The sequence below is a fragment of the Taudactylus pleione genome, unplaced genomic scaffold, assembly GCF_031769625.1.
Source record: "Taudactylus pleione unplaced genomic scaffold, aTauple2 ptg000066l, whole genome shotgun sequence".
NCBI classification, from domain to species: domain Eukaryota; kingdom Metazoa; phylum Chordata; class Amphibia; order Anura; family Myobatrachidae; genus Taudactylus; species Taudactylus pleione.
In genome coordinates this window covers 36,289,992-36,310,027 of record NW_028284468.1, presented here as the reverse complement: position 1 = coordinate 36,310,027, position 20,036 = coordinate 36,289,992, and the positions used below count along the sequence as shown (strand labels likewise).

The 20,036-nt window shown below is 43.5% G+C and overlaps 1 protein-coding gene across 3 annotated transcripts; it reads right to left on the bottom strand.

Moving 5' to 3' along the window:
- Nucleotides 1-7,054: 7,054 nt before the first annotated feature.
- Nucleotides 7,055-19,423, bottom strand: LOC148534592 (fibroblast growth factor receptor substrate 2-like). Of its 3 annotated transcripts, none has more exons than XM_088466931.1 (6): nucleotides 19,389-19,423; nucleotides 18,978-19,048; nucleotides 17,763-17,949; nucleotides 11,449-11,562; nucleotides 8,813-8,955; nucleotides 7,055-8,722 (listed from the first exon to the last, which is right to left on the bottom strand). In XM_088466931.1, the coding sequence occupies exons 2-6, from the start codon at nucleotides 19,041-19,043 to the stop codon at nucleotides 7,883-7,885; spliced, it is 1,350 nt and encodes a 449-aa protein (XP_088323057.1). In that variant the 5' UTR covers nucleotides 19,044-19,048; nucleotides 19,389-19,423; the 3' UTR covers nucleotides 7,055-7,882. The 3 variants fall into 3 exon arrangements, with proteins under 3 accessions (XP_088323057.1, XP_088323058.1, XP_088323059.1); XM_088466932.1 differs by having other exon boundaries at nucleotides 18,978-19,045; nucleotides 19,389-19,421; XM_088466933.1 differs by lacking the exon at nucleotides 19,389-19,423 and adding an exon at nucleotides 19,336-19,356.
- Between the last annotated feature and the right edge of the window lie 613 nt (nucleotides 19,424-20,036).

Below are 20,036 nucleotides of genomic sequence, written 5' to 3'. Positions count from 1 at the left end.
CTTGTGTGTGATCTCAAAATTTGCTCTTGCAATGTACAAGGCATTAATTCTTCAGGCAAGCGCCGCACGATTATTTCATATTTGAATACACAAAGAACTGATGTCTCCTTTTTGCAGGAAATGCATTTAACAGCCCTAGAACATGAGAAATTGTCGATGCTGGGACAAAAAGCAGTAATTTTTGCTTCTTAGAATTCTATCTCCTGAGGCGTTGCAATTTTAATAAAGAGAAGTTTGCCTTTTACCATTTTGCACCAGAGTCAGATACAGAGGGCCCTTTTGTACTTTAGGTGGTTAAAATATTCAAGTGAACTTATACACTTTGCAAGGTCTATGCCCCGACAATTTATGACAAGCAATTCTTTATATCCCTGGCTAATATACTGAGCCAGTACCTAGACTCTAATGTAATTTTAGGAGGAGATTTAAATAGTGTAACTTCTATTTATATGCAACGTCAATCTACAGCCTCTAACCCTATTACAACCCGCAGAGTGGGTATTCATTATCTCCTTAGACGCATTCAGCTAGTTGACATTTGGCGATATCACCATCCAGTAGATAAAGAATACTCCTTTTATTCAGCCCCCCCATTCTACCTTCTCTAGCATTGACTATTTTCTTACTTCCTCCACATTAACTTTTAAAAGACCAGATTCTGGTATAGAGACGATGGGATTATCGGACCATGCCCTCATATGGATTAAGGTGAACTCAGTGGTTCCATTGGAAGACTTTAGACAACGGCCCTTTCCCTCTTTTTTGGCCTCTTCTAAATTTCAGAATATAGTGCAAACTGCATGGGACGAATACCAGATGGTTAACTCCCAACATCAACAGAATCCAGCTTTATACCTGCAGGCGGCAAAGGCAGTAATAAGAGGTAAGAGCCTCTCATTTGTGGCACATAATAAAAGACACCAGTCCGAGTTGCTATGGTCAACACAATTAGAACTGATGAATGCATACGAGTTACTCCGTTGTTCTCCGTCCTCTCTCCATAAATCCAAATTCAAAGAATGTAAATTGACATTTGATACCCTGATTCAACAGGAGATAAAAGAATACATAATAATAGATATCAATTTCATACTCTTGGAAATAAGAATAGTAAGCTTATGTCTAATTTGTTGCGGGATAATAGGACTAATTTGACTATTTTGAAGCTAACTGACGAATTTGGCACACCATGTACTTCAGGCCCTGCAATTCTAGAATCCTTGCGGGCTTTTTACTCAAAATTATACTCTCAAGATACCATTAATACACAAAATAAACAAACTTTTTGGGACTCCATAACACTTCCTAATTTAACGGAAGATCAAAAGACATCCATAATCACCCCCATTACTGAAACTGAAGTACTTTCAGTCATTAAGGGTCTCAAATCTGGCAAATCACTGGGCCCAGACGGTTTTATCGGGGAATTCTATAAATGCCTTAAAACTTCTGTAGTTTCACCATTGACCAACCTGTACAACTCCATACTATCAGGTAATACGCCACCCTCTTAATTTAACAATGCTTTTATTAAAGTCCTCCTGAAACCCAGTAAGAATCCCACATTACCTGCTTCTTATCGTCCCATATCCTTATTAATTGTGGACTATAAAATTTTTACTAAAATTATTGCGGACCGGCTCAAATGGGTGATCCCTACCTTAGTACACCAGGATTTGTATAGGGACATAATGCTGTATCCAACATACGTAAAATGTTGGCAGTATTGCAACATCTCGAAGAATTCCAAGAAAATGAGCTTCAACTGTTGATTTCATTAGACGTAGAGTAAAGCGTTCGATTAGTGGTGTGAGATCACCTGTATGAGACACTCCGCAATTTTGGATTCCCCCCTCAATTTGTAACACTTATTCAAGAGCTGAATGACTGCTCATCCTCACAAATAGTAGCTAACAATTATGTCTCACTCCCTATTTTCATACAACGTGGAACTAGGCAGGGCTGTCCTTTATCCCCCCCCCCCCCCCTATTTGCATTGGTCCTGGAACCTTTAGCAGTAGCTCTAAGATCAGACAGAAATTTTAGGAGGTATTATAGTGGGTACGCTGGAGCTTCAGTTATCATTGTTTGCGGATGACCTGTTGCTTTTCGTTTCACATCCATTCCTGCTATTTTACAACAAATTAAACTTTATAGCTCTTTTGCTGGCTACAAAATAAACATAACTAAATCAGAAATTGTACAGTTAACTAGATCTGACCACCTTGCAGAATGCATAGCCCTAGATGAGGCTATTTCGGTTACTTCTAAATTAAAATATCTGGGCATTCTTATAACATCATCTATTCGTCAAATATACAATGTTAATTTTCCTCCAATTATAACCAAACTTTTACAGAAACTTCAGCATTGGATGCCATTGCCGCTTTCTTTGTTAGAGAGAGCAATGGTTATTAAAAAATATTTTATTTCCTAAACTGGTGTACCCGCTCCATGATACCCTTGTTTCTCTCCAAAAATGACACCTCTAGCTGTACAAAGACATTTCAGCAATTCTTATGGAACCATAAGAAACCTAGGATTGCTAGAAACCAGTTACTTCAACCTAAGCGTAAAGGGGGACTAGGTCTCCCGAATATATTCACATACTCTAGCACGGCCACCTTTAGATACACCTCGGACAGGTGTCTAGGTCAAGCTAATTTTATAAATCAACTTCTAGAAGAGGAATTATTTAACTCTTGCTGCATCTACCTCGTTCTAAGTTGCCAAAGGGAACCCGCCAAAATATATTGTTTTTGGACACATATAGTGCATGGTCCTTTATCCATAAAGGCCTCAATCCAAGTCCTTGCATTACCAAATTTATACCATTCTAGGGTAACCCTGATTTTACTCCTTCACTTTCAAATTCTTATCATCTGCTATGGAAACAGAGGGGATTGGCAGTTATTCGGAATGTATTTGATCCCGGCGGTAATCTTTATTCATTTCAACAGCTCAAAGACTTGTACAATTGACATTTCTATATGTATTTACAAATCAGGCATTATAGCTCATATGACTTGTTCTTGCACTGTGACTCACTAGCTCTTATTTATTCAATCTTTACACAAGCTTCTACCCAGAAATTTAAACTATGTTTTTTGCACAAATGACTTACTGACACAAGATACCAATAAATTGTGGCATAAAGTTTGGTCCTCTTGGTCTCAGGGCTTTCCTGATTTTACACTGACAGAGTTATGAAACAGCTCCCATCGGTCCTAAAGTGGCTGAAATCAGCTAAACTCCAAGAAATTTAAACTTCTTAATAGAGCCTATCTTTCCCAAGCACATTGGAGCAGAATCACCAACTAAGGCTGGGTACACACTTAAAGATTTTCTGTCCAACCATCCAACTAGTTAATTGGTTGGAATGAAAATCTGGTAAAGTATGAAAGCAAATGACAATCAGCAATTTGCTCCCAAACACCGGAAAATGGACAAAAACTGTTATTTGAACAAATTGTTTAGATCAAACATTTAACAAACTTGTCTGAACGATCATTTATCTGTTTTCTGGCATTTAGGAGAAAATTGCTCATCATCAGTTACTCCCATACGTTACCAGATTGTGTACCCAGTCTAAGTTTGCCTGTTGTCCAAAATGCTCCTCATCTTCTAGCACCTTTATCCAGGGGCGTATCTACCCATTGGCCAGGATGGCACTCGCCAGGGGCGTCGACCAAAGGGGGGCGCTGTCCGGCAGTGCCACCAGCAGCCAATGGGTGGACTAGTCCCCTGGCCCCACAAGTGTAGGGCAGACCGCTTTCAGAGCAGTCTGCCCTACACAGTTTACAAACACACAGCCATCAGCGGCGGCTGTGTGCTTGTAATAGCAGCCAGCCAATGAGAGTCAGACAGACTCATTTGCTGCTGTATCGTCCGCGGAGGGAGCTGGCTGGAGCTCACTCATGAGCTCCGTCTTCTGGCTCCCCCCGCAGCATGTAATGGGAGAGACGTCATACGTAATGACGTCTCTCCCATGCAGGAGAAGAGCAGGGCAGGAGTGACTCGGTCGCATCAGGAGCAGGGATCAGCTAAGTTGTATTTTTTCGTGTGTGTGTGTGTGTGTGTGTGTGTGTAAGCCTGGCACAGCAGGGAGGGGCACTGAAATAGGGGGTGGCCGCTACTGGGGGCACTGTATAGGGGTGGCCACTACTGGGGGTGCTGTATAGAGGTGGCCACTACTCCGGGCAATTTAGGGGGGGTGGCCACTACTGGGGGCACTGTATAGGGGGACTATTACTGGGGGCACTGTATAGGGGAACTACTACTGGGGGAACTGTATAGGGGGGACTACTACTGTGGGCACTGTATAGGGGGGACTACTACTGGGGGCACTGTATAGGGGGGACTACTACTGGGGGCACTGTATAGGGGGGACTACTACTGGGGGCACTGTATAGGGGGGACTACTACTGGGGGCACTGTATAGGGGGACTACTACTGGGGTGTTGATTTTAAAATGAACCTCTATATACCCCTGCCTGTACTTTCAAAAATCCTTCCTATAAACCTCTAAGGATGACACTAATTTGCGTACGCAGTCATACAATAAATAGAGACTCCAGACTCAGAACATGTGGTTCCGAAGCACAAAGTATTATTCAAGTAAAAGTACAGTCAGTTACACGCTATGATCTGTGTATAATAAGCGCAAATAAATACAATGAGAGAGACAGAGAGAGACAAAGAGAGAGAGGGACACACTTTAGGCGCAAACTGAAATTATACAGACCCCAAGTACAGTATACATACGCTGCGCCTCCGGGCCCGGAGATAGCCATCAGTAAGAGACCTTCAGTTCATACATCATTCAGCATGAACTAAAAAACCAGTATCCGGGCACACATATTTATCCCCCTCAGACTAAAGCAGGACAATGGGGAAGTTTCTTGCTGATGTCATTGGTTCCCAGAGGAGTAGCATATGTTACAGCACATTTAACAGGCTGGTTCAAATAGACTCTCCCTGCCTCTAACAGTTGGGGAATCTTTCTAGTAACGCCTTCTGTACATTCCAACAGTTTAAACATTTTGTGGCTTGTGGGTTCTGCGATCCATAACTTGAGTTTGCATGATGTGATCTCTCCACCGATAATACCGGAATGCTGTAAAAAGCGTATGCATCTGAACAAGACCAAACACAACTTGCTTATCTTGTATAATACCTTAGTTATCAAAAACCTTTATTTCTCGGCATTTAAACTAAAATAACCAACTTAAATCATACATTTTGATGCTTATTGAACCTTATGAGTGAATATGAAATGTGTGGGTATTCAGGGTTTGATATAAAGACATATTTAATGTGTGTATGAAGATGAGTGCATTTGTCTCTAACATTTTAGCATGCTGGGCCAGATAGTTCTACATGTCCTGTCAGCAGGCCCCCACACCTTTCCTGTGTTCTGTCATTGCAGGAAGCTTGCTTATCTAGCCAGACCACCCGTAGTGAACAAACACTATGCAGGAAGCTTATCTACACAAGCCAATTGTCACCTGGCCACTTGCTTACTGCAATACTGTTAAGCCATTTCTGGAATATATCCTTTATAATATGTAAAGTAATGAAATAGGCTTTTAGTGAATCGCCGTAACATATGGTAATGGTCACAGATGCATTCGCATGATGCTAATGGTATTATCGCCACATGTACTAAAATGTGAGTTTATCTAAAATGGCGCTTAGGCGGCCATTTCGCAAAATGGCGTCTTGCGGCCAGTCGCAAGATGGTGTCGCTGCGATTCAATTTTAAACTGATCTTGTCTCAGCCAATAATCCAGCTTCGACAGGGGGCACTGTATAGGGGGGACTACTACTGGGAGCAATGCAGCATTGGGGGCACTGTATAGGGGGGGACTACTACTGGGGGCAATGCAGCATAGGGAGGATTACTACTTGGGGCACTGTATGGGGGGGGCTACTACTGGGGGCACTGTATATGGGGGATTACTACTGGGGACAATGCAGCATAGGGGGGATTACTACTGGAGGCACTGCCAGGGGCGCTTGGATCTCTAGATACACCCCTGCTTTTATCCATTATTATTATTTGGCAATGCTCTAAGATCAAAAGGTTTTGGTATAAAGTTCATAACTTTGTTCAACAGATTACAAAGAGCAATCTACCTTTTTCTTGGGAAGCATTCATACTAGCTGACTTTTCTTCTTGGTCCCCAAATCTGATTCCAAAAGAATTACTGCCATTATTAATGACCGTTACAACCCTAGCAAAAAAATAGCTTTTACAGTATTAGCTATCAAGAAAGGTCCCTTCTTTAGAAATGCTGAAGCTTGAATTGTTGAACATAATTCATTTTGACAGGATGGGAAATGTACTTAGATTTTTTACCTACCACAATATCATGAAAATACCACCTGGTCTTTATTAAGACTAATATCTTAGCTGTTGAAATTGGTGCACAATGATACCACATTATAGGTCTTTTCCTTGCTGAGGAATAGCTAATTGAATATATAACTATTGTAAGTCTCTGACGATTGTAAGACTGTTTCTTCTTGATCTTATTTTCTTTTCTATATTTTCATTCTGTGTTTACTTTATTAACCCTGAGTCTATTGGTACTCACTAAATACAGTTATTGTATTTGTTTTTTCTTTGGGTACAATTTGGACTTCTTCTCTCTCCCCTTTCCCATAAAATAAGAACATTTAGATATTCAATATTTTGTAAAATGAATGTAGTTTTATTGAATTTATATGTTTATGATACACATATGTAAAAACTGTTACAATGAATAACACTCTTTTTTCTGAATACAATAAAAAGATGTTCCAAAAAAACAAAAAGGCACCTAAATCTTGCCTGCAACACACCATCTATCCATAATTTCTCAAAAACTGCCCAACAGAAGTTTGTACCTTAATAGAGCAGAAGATATTTCTCCTAACTTGTTTTCTGAGGGGCATAGCAAATGTATGGTAGGGAGAGGGTGCTGTCCAATAGAAATAATTAACATTTTACAATTGTTTTTCTGAATGTTGTTTCTATTAAAATCAGAATTGAAGTTACACATAGACACTGTCATTTGGACTGAAAAATGTTTTAATGGTAAGAAACAGCTCACTAGAAGCAGCCATCATTAAAATTATTTGCACAATAAACCTTAAAAAGGGGAAGGTGGTGATACACTTGTTACTTACACACTGGAGGCAGCCAGGCAGCGGGTTTAATCAGTATTTATGACAGTGCAACATATCAATTAACCATAAACACTTTTTAATATTAGTCTCAGGAATGAGAATAGTTCTGTTCCTAGTGAACGGATAGACATCAAACTCAGCAGGATTGAATCAGGCCACAAATGGCTGTGTTCACAGCCTGTAGACAATAGGTGCACTTAAAAAATATATATATCAATAGAAGATAGAGTTCATGAATTTTTCTGATTAAAGCATAAATCCAAGCAAACTATAAATATGATGTCTGGTGGAAACTATAAATCTAGTGTATGGTGGACCATACCAAGGGGAAAAAAAATTAAAATAAAAAAAAGACCCAAAAAAGGTATCTCCAGATGAATGAGATGAATGTAATCCAACAAGTCCTCCTGTGGTCTTGCTCACATCTACTGCTGTTTAGTTCCTATCTTGTCTGGGGAGGGGGAGAAAAAAAAAAGGAAGGAAGGAAGGCAACAAGGAGAGCGCAGAAGTCAGCAGGAGCAAACTGGCCAGCATCAGGCACATGCATGATGCCGGGTTACTCACCAGATTGTATGAACAAAAAAGATCCTAGTCAACTAATTTTTTGGTTAAAGCTAGCTTACAAATGACTAAAGAGGACCAAGGCTGTGCTAAATCCAAACTAGTTTTCGTCAAAATAAAATTGAATCAAAGTAAGAAACCTTGGAGTTCAAACTGAGAAAGGTTTGCCATTATGTCTGGTTTTCCTAGTACCATCGTCTTTTGGCCACTGCCTTTGAATAAGTGACAGAGCAGCAGTTTTCTTTAAGTCCAGCTCTGTATAAAATTCAGACTGGTGACCAGTGGTCCCCAGTAGAGAACTGTCAGGGCTTTGAGGTGTTTGTGGGTTGTCCGAATCACACCCACTCTCCATCTCAACCTGGATGTAATTGAGAGTCTTTGACTCACGGGTTGCCTGTCTCATATCAAAGTTAAAATAGGTAGGCATGCAGTCTTGACAACTCATCGAGTCTCTCCCTGAAGGATATTGTGTGACTACATGCCACGAATGGTTTCCTTCATTCACATGTGGAGTTTTCAGCTCTAAACTATATTTTTCCTCAAAGAGAGATGGAGAAGAGGGCTGACTCACAAAGCAGCCTGTTGGCACCCATGTTGAAATAAAGTTATTACTTTGGGAATCTGAGCTACTCACTGAAACCATCATGCTCCGTGACCGAACACACTCTCTTGGAATGGCTGCAACATTTTCATATCCCATTTTTCTGATACATGAAGCCTCACGCCGTTCGTCACTATCATAACCAGTGTCCCAAATGGCACCATTTAAATCTCCAGAGTGTATGCTGCCCAGATTCTCCACATCTTCTCGTCCCATTATATTTCTAAATATAGATGCTGGGTAGGCTCTAACTCCGCGATACTCCTTTCCCTCAAAAGAGCTGTGAATGGAAACTTGGCTAACACCACCATCTGAGATCTTCTTTACTAGTGGTAAATGGTAAGCAGCTGTTATTTTCACCTCTTTATCTTCAGTGGAAGTGTAAGACTGAAAGAGAGAAAACTAGCCTTTAGAACATATACGTGCAACAGACAATGTCATTTGGAATGGGATGACAAAATAGGCTAGGCGTCTCACTTCTTCTGAGGAACCTGTGAATGTTGGATCAGGCATAAGCTCACTCCCAATAGGCTCCGGCCTCTGAGAGGATGGTAAAATGGATGAGGCAGCTGGGAAAGAAGGATAAGTCTCATATCTGTATGGTAAAGCTTGTTCAGCACCTGCCAACGAGACGAACAGTATGAAACCCAACAGCTTAAGTTTTTGTTTTAAAAAAGAAAATGTCCACTCACAGCCAAATTGGTAAGCATAAATAGCACACTCTGGGCGGGATGTACTAAAGTGAAAAATGCTATTTCTTGGGGTTTTACAGCATTTTCCATATGTACTAAGCACTGGCGTTACCAAATAGAAGCCTATAAGCTTCTTATTTGGATCTCTCCCAGCTTCCCCAGCAGCCTTCTGCACATGTGCAAAAAGATTCCAGAGGGACTTCTGGGTGATAATCCCGCCCTCTAAATTATTTAGTTGTTAGATACATTCTTGCACAAGATTTAGAAGTACTGTTGGACACAGTTCAGAATGTACTGTATGCAAGACAGCACTTTACCTGGGCATCCAACCACTAGACCCCTGGAGAAAGCCAATGGCCTAAAGATATTATGACCCATGGGGAGAACTAACTTGAGACACGATTTTAGTAAGTGCCATTAGGGGCAGAACATGTGATTACATGCTATACCATAGGAGGTGAACTATGAAAATTAAAAACTGCTGTAAAGTATGCTTATTGATATCACTGTAGACATTAGAAGCCAAAGACTTCATGGGCTAAATTACATGAAAGTACATAAAGGTAAATAGACCAAATAGAGCATAAACACATTAAGTTTGATTCAGAGTTGCACACACGTCCGTTTTGTGGATGGATCTTGTGATTTTTAGCATTCTGTATGGCCAGGGCTGAGCATACACATTCCCAGTCGTATGCATCGCCACTTGAAACTGATTGAACTTAGTCTAAGTGTGAATATCTGAATACATCCAGTGAGGCAGGGGCATTTCTAGAGAGGAGGGGGCTTGTGTGCAGTCACCGACACAGGTCCCCTCCTCTCTGTCCGGCAGCACACTGAGCTGTGCGCGGCCAGCTCCGGAATTACAGACTCTGGGCACTAGAGTGCACCCAGAATCTTTAGAGTATGCGCAGGTCACAGGAAAAATAGCCGCGGTGGCCATTTTCCCTGTACTGCGCATACGACGGGAAAATGGCTGCGGCAGCCATTTACCAGTCGTTTTTACAGCACCGGACCACCGCGCCGACGTGGGACTCCGGAGAGGTAAGTAATATTATGGGTGCAGGGTGTGTGGTGCGGGGTCCCTCTTGACCTAGGGACCCGTGTGCCACGCACACCCTGCACCCATTATAGATACACCCCTGCAGTGAGGGTATGTAGTAGGAGTTTGGGGCTATTCGGAGTTGTGCGTATGCAGAGAATGGTCTGAATTCAAATGGATCTCTTACACCAGGTATTGGGCTGATGCAAGTGCGCACTGATAATGGTAACAGCCAGCAGCGGCTCCAACTCTCTTGCATAAGGGGGCTACCACTGCTGCTGATCCGGCCAGGTCCCGGCACCTGCGCAATGGATCTGGTAGGCGCCAGGACCAGTGTATGCGCACAAGCAGCAGTGGCGCCGTGCATGTCCACCGGCTTCTAGGGACTGCATCAGCTGCAGCCCCTAGAAGCCATGTAGGGCTGCCCGAAAGGCACTGGAAGCGTGCTCTATGCTAATCACAGCCTAGACTGTGACTACTGCCAGTCACATTGTAGCCAGTGGAGTCATGGACTGCAACTGGCTCACTGGAGGTGGCGGATTTTACTGGTGGGACTGCTGCCTCAAGATACAATCCACCACTGGTAACAGCTATTTATCGAAGTGTATGGGGCGGTGCAGTCGCATAGATGTGTGCAGAACCGTAACTAGACTTTTTGGTGCCCTGTGCCAGAAAGAGCATTGGCGCCCCCATCATTTTTCAAAGGGACATAATACACCCAAAAAAGCGCCATAGCTTCATAGGGGGAAGCCAGAAGATGCTGGGGATGAAATAAGAGGAAGCTACAAGCAAGAATGATAATAAACAGAATTTGACAGGCCCAAACAGCGCCCCCTGACCTGTGGTGCCCTGTGCGATGGCACCGGCCGCACTGCCCTAGCTACGGCCCTGGACGTGTACAACTCGCCGGGTAATTATCTGAATTTAGTTCCAGGCACACAGTACAAATTTAACAGTGGGCAACTTGTATGCAACTTCGAATTAGCTCCATTATTGTTGACAAAAATAAATCAGTGTTACAACAATCTTGTGGCCCTTGGAGATGAAAATGTAACTAAAGCTAGTTACACGCCTTACGAGGGTATGAGCAAGTGATGCGGCAAGAGATGTAATGATACATCATGTATGCCGTACACACTGTATGATCCGTATATGACGGAACTGCTTCATTCATTGAATTGTCCCATTGGATTTGCAGCACATCCAATGGGACGATTCAATGAAAGACAGCCGGGACGATATATGCATGTTTTGATCCACGCCAGGAAGATATATTTTATGGTGTGTACCCAGCTTTAGCCCATCACAGTGAAAAGGTTTATGGAAAAACAAAACCAAAAAAAAAAAACCACACACTCACATCAACACATGCTACTTACACATGGGAGCATCACATTCTGTATCAGAGATGACACTTATTCTGTTATTCTGCATGCACCTTTGTAAGTAGTTAAATAGATCTTCAGCGTGGTTACACTTGAAACCAAATATTCCTAAACATTTAAAAAATAAAAATTATAGTTTTTAGGGGAAAAAAAACAAACAATATATTACACAAAAAAAAATAAAAATTATAGGAATAGAAATTCTGCAGCTGCAGTAAGACTGGCTACCCTAGTATAGATGCCTGTGGGCCTGATTCAGCAAGGATCGCAGTTGCTAATACGCATGCAATCGGCCTATTGTTGCGTTCTGCGCATACATCGCAGTGCGCAAAGTAGCTATTGTGATCGCAGAGGCTACGCAGACCCCTCGCAGAGTGATTGACATGAAGAACCATTTGTGGGTGGTGATGGGGGGTGGTCAGGGAAATGCAGGCATGCCATTGCGGTTGCATGCCATTGCAAGGGCTTGCATAAATTATCCACTGCTATGCCATACGAAGTGTGAGGTCTCATAGCGTGCATGGTTGTTAGTCATTTTTGAGTATGGTCAGGGCTTGTACAAGTGTGTGTGAGGCTGCGATGGTACTCAATTGTACCGATGGTTTTGCTATTCTGCTAAACATCACGGATGTGTGTAAGGTAAAGTGTGCGTCCCTATGTTGTGCAGAGTTTGCATTGCGATCGCAGTGGATTAGCTTGATATCGCAGTTGAACTGCGTGTGTACTTAATATTGCGATCTTTAGTGAATCAGGCCCTGTGTAAGTAAAGGTGCGTACACACGGACAGATATAGCGTTACGATATGAACGATAACAATATCGTTTAACGATCGTTCATTTTTATTCAGATAACGTCCAACGATGCGTGTTCCCGCATGAACGATATCTATGATCGTCTGTACATGCAGGCCAATCTGGACGATATAGTCAACTTTGCATGTTGAGAGATGTGGCAGGAGGACTCACTGAAAAATATCTTTGAAGGATATGTTTCATGTCGTCGGTGGTACAGATCGTTCCGTGTGTATGCACATTAAGCCAGAGGCTCCCAAACGCGGTCCTCAAGGCTCCCAAACAGTTCAGGTGTTAGAGAAAGGGGAGGATTGGTATGGAAAACCAGCCCGGGAAATTTATGGAAGCAGCCCTAATGGGGGCAGGGTCTGTTGAAAGGGTGGGGTCTATTTTCGGAGCTTGACTGCGGGAACATTTGCAATCTTCAGATGGCGAATGCTCCTGGTACAGCATCGCAACTGGCTCCTTCCCTATGGGAAGGAGGTCCGGGTTCCGATGAGGGATCCTTTAGGATCCCTCCGCCCCTGTCCGGCTCCTTCCTCTGGACATCGGGGCTCTTGTGCGCATGCGTGACCTGTAGGTTGCGCATGCGCCGTCCCCTCACTGCTCCATCAGGAAAGGAGCAGTGAAGCGGCTCGCTGGGACAGCTGATTTCACATCAGCTGTCACCACGCCAGAGCAAAAATGAATTGATCTGGCAGCCACGGTGAGTCAGAATGTTAAATATCGGGGTCCGTTCGGATCCCGATAATTAACATCATGAAAAGGCCCCAAAGTCTGAAAATTAACATATAGATTTGTATATATTATATAGTGTATATCACTGAGTACTATGTCTAAGCAGCTGGGGAGTAGGATGGTGAGTGTATGACCCTGGGGCAGACAGGAGGGGGTGAGGTGGTAGAGAGGATAGTGTATGTCCCTGGGTACTATGTCTAAGAGGCTGGGAAGTAGGTTGGTGAGTGTACATCCCCGGGGTAGGCAGGAGGGGGGTGGGGTGGTAGTGAGGGTAGTGTATGTCCCTGGGTACTATGTCTAAGAGGCTGGGAAGTAGGTTGGTGAGTGTACATCCCCGGGACAGGCAGGAGGTGGGTAGGTGGTAGGTGATGTCCCTGGGCTGGGGGGTACAGTATATCTAGTGGCAGAGGGGTAGGGCGGGTTACAGGTATGATCCATAGGCTTGGGTGGAACTAATTAGCCTATCGCCCGACCCACCAGAGTCAGCGGTTGGAGTACAAGCCCCATACACTCTGCCGCTGGGGGCAGGATGGGAGTAGTAATAGTGGGAAGCAGGGGGCAGGATGGGAGTAATACTGGGAAGCAGGGGGTAGAATAAGCATAGTAGTGGGAAGCAGGGGATAGAATGGTAGGAATAGTAATGAGAATTAGAGGTCATGATGGGAGTGCTAGTGAGAAGCAGCTGGAAGGATGGGAGTAGTAGCGGGAAGCATGGGCAGGATGGGAGTAGTAGTGGGGAGCAGGTTGGCAGTAGTAGTTAGAAGCAGGGGACAGGATGGGAGTAGTATTGGGAAGCAGGGGCAGAATGGGAGTAGCAGTTAGAAAACAGGGGCAGGATATAAGTAGTGGTGGGAAGCAGGAAGAATGGGTTTGGAAGGAATTCACCTTGAAAAAGTAGTCCAGGCAGAGCTCAAGTGTGCCGGCGGCCGTTCCTCCCTCCGTGTAGTACAGATAGCCCTGTGCCACTGACACCCGGCTCCTTCTTCAAACAACAACGCTGCAGCGCGCACACCCTGCAGCGCGTACAAATCTGCACTCCAAGTAGCCCCAGGCGGGCCGGGGACAGATGGACGCCCTGACCCATCCCATAGACACAACGGGTAGCGGAGGATGAGGGAGGGGACTTCTCGGAGCTAGCTTCCCGTAAGTGTGGCAGCCGGGCCGGTGTGGCCCGGCTGCTGCAGAGTGAAGTTATGAATCGGCGCAGACCGGCTGGCACTGTCAGCCCGGCCGGCCCTTTTAGTGGGGAGCATGGGACCGGCCCAGCAGGAACTTTCCCGCTGTCCCGGTGGCCCAATCCGCCTCTGGTTAGAGATACCCATGGTTGAGCACAGGTGACTTAATTAGTACCTCAGTTAATTATGATTTAGCCACCAGTGCTCAATTATGGATCTCTAAAACCTGAACTGTTTGGGAGCCTCTGAAGTAAGCACATTAGATTCTGGTTAGTCGACTACATATTTAAAATGCAAGATTGCATTTGGTAATTACAGTGCTTGGGACCATAAATAAGGAATCAGATATAGAGGATTTCATGGACTCAGTTTTTCCAGACATTTGTTTTTACTTTTAAATTATTAAAGACATTTGGAGGATTACATTATAATGACAACAAGTCCCCCATCATTCTTCTTACAGTCATTTTCATTTCCCTTTTTCTTAAAATGTTTAGCAGCATACTTAGGGGCCTATGGAAGGGAGCGGTTTGTGGCAAAACAAACAGAAGCTCTGTGGTAACCCTGGGGTCACCCTCCTCGTGATGCACTACAGGATTTACCGCTGAGGATCTGCATCTCTTAGCTTCTTACCTTTGGTGGCATGGAAACATTCTGCTCCTCATACTGGAATAGCAGCCCAGCATTTAGGAGCCCTCAGTTATACAGGTAAAGAACAGCCAGCTATTGCTCCTCCATGTCAGCACCTGGTGCTCAGTATGGGGGGCACCACAGGCCATTAAAAGCACATCATAGGCCTGATTCATAGGGACACTGCTCTTGCATCTGTTGCTGGAGCCACATCTATGATAATATGTACATGCTGGTATCAGCTTTCCCCTGGTGTAGTAGCCTGCACCTGAGTGTGAAATTACTAAGACACCCACATTCAGCATCTCTACATGCTGTAATAGCGCTGGTGATTCTTTAGATCACAGGTTCTCAAACTCGATCCTCAGGACCCCAAACAGTGCATGTTTTCCATTCCATTAGCTCCGCCTGTGAATCTTTTAAAATGTGTCAATGAGTAATGAGTACACCCGCTAGATGACCTGGAAAATGTGACCTGTGTGGGGTCCTGAGAACAGCGTTTGAGAACCACTGCTTTAGATGCCACCATACTGTAGCTGCACTATCAACACTTACACCAACCCTATGGCAGCTACAGTTTATCAGTCTGACTATGGCCTCTGTGGATGGAGCTGTGCATTTGGGAGCACAGATCGTTACACTGACACGCCCATGATGCTACTAGAACACTGACTTTTTGCGTTCACTTCTAGCAACCTCTCAGTCACCAACCAGAAGGCCCATAACTTTGCCACCCCAGTTGTGATAGTGTCTGTCCTGATCGCAACAGCATCTTTGTGTATACACTGTGTGTAAGGCATGCATCATAGGGAGTCAAGATCACCAGGGTCTGTGATGAAGTGTGCCACTTGCATACAGCAGATGCGCCATCAGTACTCTCAGATGCAGCAAAAAGCAATACCTGCAGATAAGCAAAGGTCTGCTGCTTCAGGGTAAATGGACGATTCTGCAAGAAGGGACAAGGAAACGGAATCCGTATGATTTACCGCCGGCCACATGGCCAGCAGTTCAAATCCCGACAGCGGAAGCCCGGCAGTGAAAATCTTGACAGGTGAGTATTTTTTCTATTTACTAACCTAACCTCCCACCCTAACCCTCCCTTAGGGGTCCCTAACCCTAATCTCCCCCCTTTGCTTTACATAGATGCTAAAGTTTTATGTCTGTTAGTCAGGTTTTGCAAAAAAAATAAATAAATCCATTTTGGTACATCTGCAGAGCTGTAAGCACCTTGGCATGCATTAGCAGGATAAGTCTTTTGTGTAATACAAGACTTCATAAGTGTGTACTTACACCTGCCTTATGCTAGGTGCAGCAGATACATCTCCTTACAGGTGTATACACGCTTATGTGCTGGTCGCATAAACACAGCCTTAGTGAACTTTGCCTACTAGAGAACGCCCCTTCCCTCCCCCATTCCACCTCGCTTGTCTTAAATGTAGAAGTGCTCAGAACGCATTCTCACACTTGCGCGTGTTCATTTTTAGGCATGTGCATCACACATTCAGGCAGAATACATTATGGAAACGAGCCTGCGTTCAGCTCTGCATCAGCCCCACTATGAGCAGGCTGTTTTGATTCACTCTGTTTCTGTTGTTCAGATAATGGGGGAGATTTAATCAAACCTTCTAAAGAAAAAAAAAAAAAAAAGCGGTAGTGAATTTGTCCATAGCAACCAATCTGCTTTTAGCACCGTCTATAAGACGACAAAATAAACCAAATGCCTATAGCAACTAACTTCTCTTTATAAGGTTTGCTACATCTCCCCAAAGTGTTTGAAACCATCAGGCCAGGATGACTATATATGGAGCATGTATATTATGCAAGGCATTCTAGGCTGATCTGTGGTTTCTCCACGGTATCTGAACAGCAGAGGCACAAATGTATAGGTCAGGGGTGGGGAACCTTTTTTCTGCTGAGGGCCATTTTGATATATATAACATTATTCATGGGCCCGGTGCAGGCCACGCCCCCTCCGTGTGATGTCACAAAGGGTCGGGGCCACAATCGCCAGTGATTATAGCAATGCCTGGAGCATCCTGAGGAGGAGGAGCGGTGTGACCGTCTGAAGTGCCCTAAGGACGCTCTAGGTGGCACTGCTGCATAGATTCTGTCCACAGGGTGCCATTCTAGGCACCCTGCTAGACAGGTGAGGCTAGCAGAAAAAATCTCAGAGGGCCAGGTCAAATGATTTCGGGGGCCTTATACGGCCTCTGGGCCTGAGGTTCTCCATCCCTGGTATAGGTAATCATTATGCAGAACTCTGAAGTAGCAGACCAAATCAGGGCTTCAGCAAACCCTGCAGAAGTGGAATCAGAATACAAATGTACCTAGTTAACAGAGGAGTGAGACAGTGTTCCAAAGAGTAATCCAAGAGGCAAGATAGTAGAAGTGCAACTGAGCAAAAATCCAGACCCCCGGACATGGGCTGAACTACCATAGGTGTAAGGGGTGCAGCTGCTATGGGGCCCAGAGCTTAGAGGGGGGCCATCTTCCTTTGCAAAGTTATATGTGTTATATACATCTTTCACCATTGGGTGCTACATAAGGGCCCTTACAAACTATGGCTATGAGGCTTTAAAGTACCTAGTTACGCCCCTCTGACAGAGCACAGCTATAACATTTCTGCACCTCACCCCCCAGATAGACCCTTGCCAATACCAGGAGGCTTTGCAAGACAGGTCTAGAAATTGTAATTGGAGTGCCTAGCTATAGGTTTGGTTAGAGAGAAGATTCATTCTCACCACAGTCAGAGACTCCCAATAAGAAATATGACCACAATCTAGCAGTTTGCACAAAGAGGAGTTCAAGTTAGTGTAACTTGACAATGAATTGAAATCTTGACAGAGGAGACTTTAGTTGGGTAACACATCTGGTCTTTAGTACCGTACCCTGGCCTTTACAGTAAATAGGTTACTGGACTAGAGTTAATGAATGACTTATTCAGAAATCTACAAGCAAAAAAAAAAACAGGTACCTTCTCCAGTCTGACATCTTCTTCCACAGATAAATGAAAAGAGATTTGAATCGTAGCCATATTTCTCGAGGCTGATGTAAGGCCATTTCACAAACCCTCCTCTTTTTATGTGAAAAATTAAAGAGGTTTCTGTAAGCTCCATAACTCCTGGACAAATCTTCTCACCATTGTCATTTACATTTACAACCTAGAAGAAAATAAATAAAGTTTTGAAATAGCAGGCTCTAGTTCTATACCAAACTGTTAGGCTGGGTACACAGATGATATATTGTCCGATATACCGATTTGAGGTGGATCAGAATGATGTATCTAGCACATCATCTAATGTGTACCTGTGCGCTCCCGTGCGTCGTCAGCAACTTCGTGTGCATGGCCATGCAGGTATGGCCAATGAGAAGAGATCGCATGCGGGGCTGTGTAGTTTAATAAAGTACTGAATGAGTGCTCATTCAGTCTTTTATTAAATCTTCTACTGTACACCGGCAATCTTGCATGGTCCGTGGTGAAGGGTAATCACTCCGACCATTGGCAAGATTGCTGGGTCGTTTAATGTGTACCCCGCCTTAGGGTGCTAAATCAAAATTACTACACAAGTAACAGATTTCACTATATTATAAAAACAAGATATCCAATTCTGGCAGCTGCAGGTGTAAGGCATGTACTAGTACTGAATGATAGTGTCAGGTCTTGTCTTATGTAAACTATTATCCACAATGAACGGCAAAACAAAAAGCAGAATTCATCAAACTCATAAAAAAGAAAACTGATGAAGTCTTCTGTTAATCTACTAAAAATACTGTGTTCCCCCAACAAAATAAAAACATACACGTTTCCATAAAACAGATGAAGATCATTTGCACTACTTCAAAATTAAAAGGCAAAGCTAATACAGGCCCCTGCACATATAAGCTGAAAGAGTCAAATGTACAGAATTTGTCATCATAAACAAAATAGGCTGCAAACATTGCTTTACGTTACATAGGCTTGCCATAATATCCCTTTAATCCGGGATTTATAGGAATTACACAGTTTCTGGGTTGGCCAAATTCAAACCTGGATTTCACCTGGTTTCAATCAGCCATAGAAGTTTTGTAAATCATAGGTGTCCTGGATTAAAAGAATATTATGGCAAGCCTATTTATTTACAACACTATAGTAATTCCAACTTTAACTGGCATCAGTGCTTCAATTATAAGACCTGTGAGATGCTCTTACCAGAAACCGGTTTCCCCCATCTTCCAAATCACCATGTTTAGCTCTGGTGCAGAGACAGAGACCCATGTCTTCTGGGAAGAAAATAAATCAGATATAAACTCACCTTATGGGAGTTTAATATGTTACACTTTCCATGAATCATTAAGTGTTAACCTGTTTTCCCCAACAAAAAAACCTCCACACAGCAGTACAATGTAATAAGAGCAAATTATAAGCACCACACACACTAGTGTTCATACAAATCCTTCATTTCAGAATTAGCTTGATTATATACTGTAGTTTAAACACAGATTCTTAAAATACAACTCAGAAAGGCAAAGTTAATATTCAAATATAGAAAATGTTATGTTAAAGCTACCAGTGTTATGTAAAAAACCGTCTAAAATATTTCATCTAAATCACAGGACTCACCAGCTAGTACTTCTTTTAACAACCACTGTGCACTTGTTTATTTAATTAGGGACCTAAGACCACCCATAGAAAAAAACTAATTAGATGACCAGCCAATTAAAAACTGCATTTACTATTAACTCTGCAAAGCTGCTTTCTTTTGCACAGTGAGAACGGAAATGCATTCTAAAGGTGCATACACACACGATTTTTTGAACGATTATCGTTAACGATATCGTTCAATCGTCGAAAAAATCGTTCACTTTCTAAGTTAAAACGATGAACGATTATCGTTCATGCGCATTCATGTTTGTAGTTTGTAGTTCAGTCAGACTGACTAATACCCCTTTTCCACCAAAATTCCGGGTCTGACCCGGAGTTGGAACAGGGTTCCTATTCGGATCAGACCCGGAATTTAGCCGGCGCCGACTCGGGATATTCCCGAGTTGGCGCCGCTCACACCGCAGTCGGGTCTGCATAGACACGGCTTTTCTGGCGTGAAAGTGGATGCTTGCAGATGACGTCATCTCCAAGCACCACTGAAGCCGGACCAATCGGCCGGCATGCGGCTCACTCCAGGTCATCAAACCCGGAGTGCGCCTTACACACAGCAGTGTTAAACCCTGCTATTTACCTGGGTTGGATTGCCGGGTCACTCGACCCGGCGAT

Excerpts from the sequence above, each read along its gene's own strand:
- LOC148534592 (XM_088466931.1), bottom strand. The coding sequence starts at position 19,043 with ATGGGTCTCTGTCTCTGCACCAGAGCTAAACATGGTGATTTGGAAGAT. Across the intron at positions 11,563-17,762 it reads AAGATGTCAGACTGGAGAAG|GAATATTTGGTTTCAAGTGT; the intron begins GTACCTGTTTTT and ends TTAAATGTTTAG. Across the intron at positions 8,723-8,812 it reads TCACAGGTTCCTCAGAAGAA|TCTTACACTTCCACTGAAGA; the intron begins GTGAGACGCCTA and ends TCTCTCTTTCAG.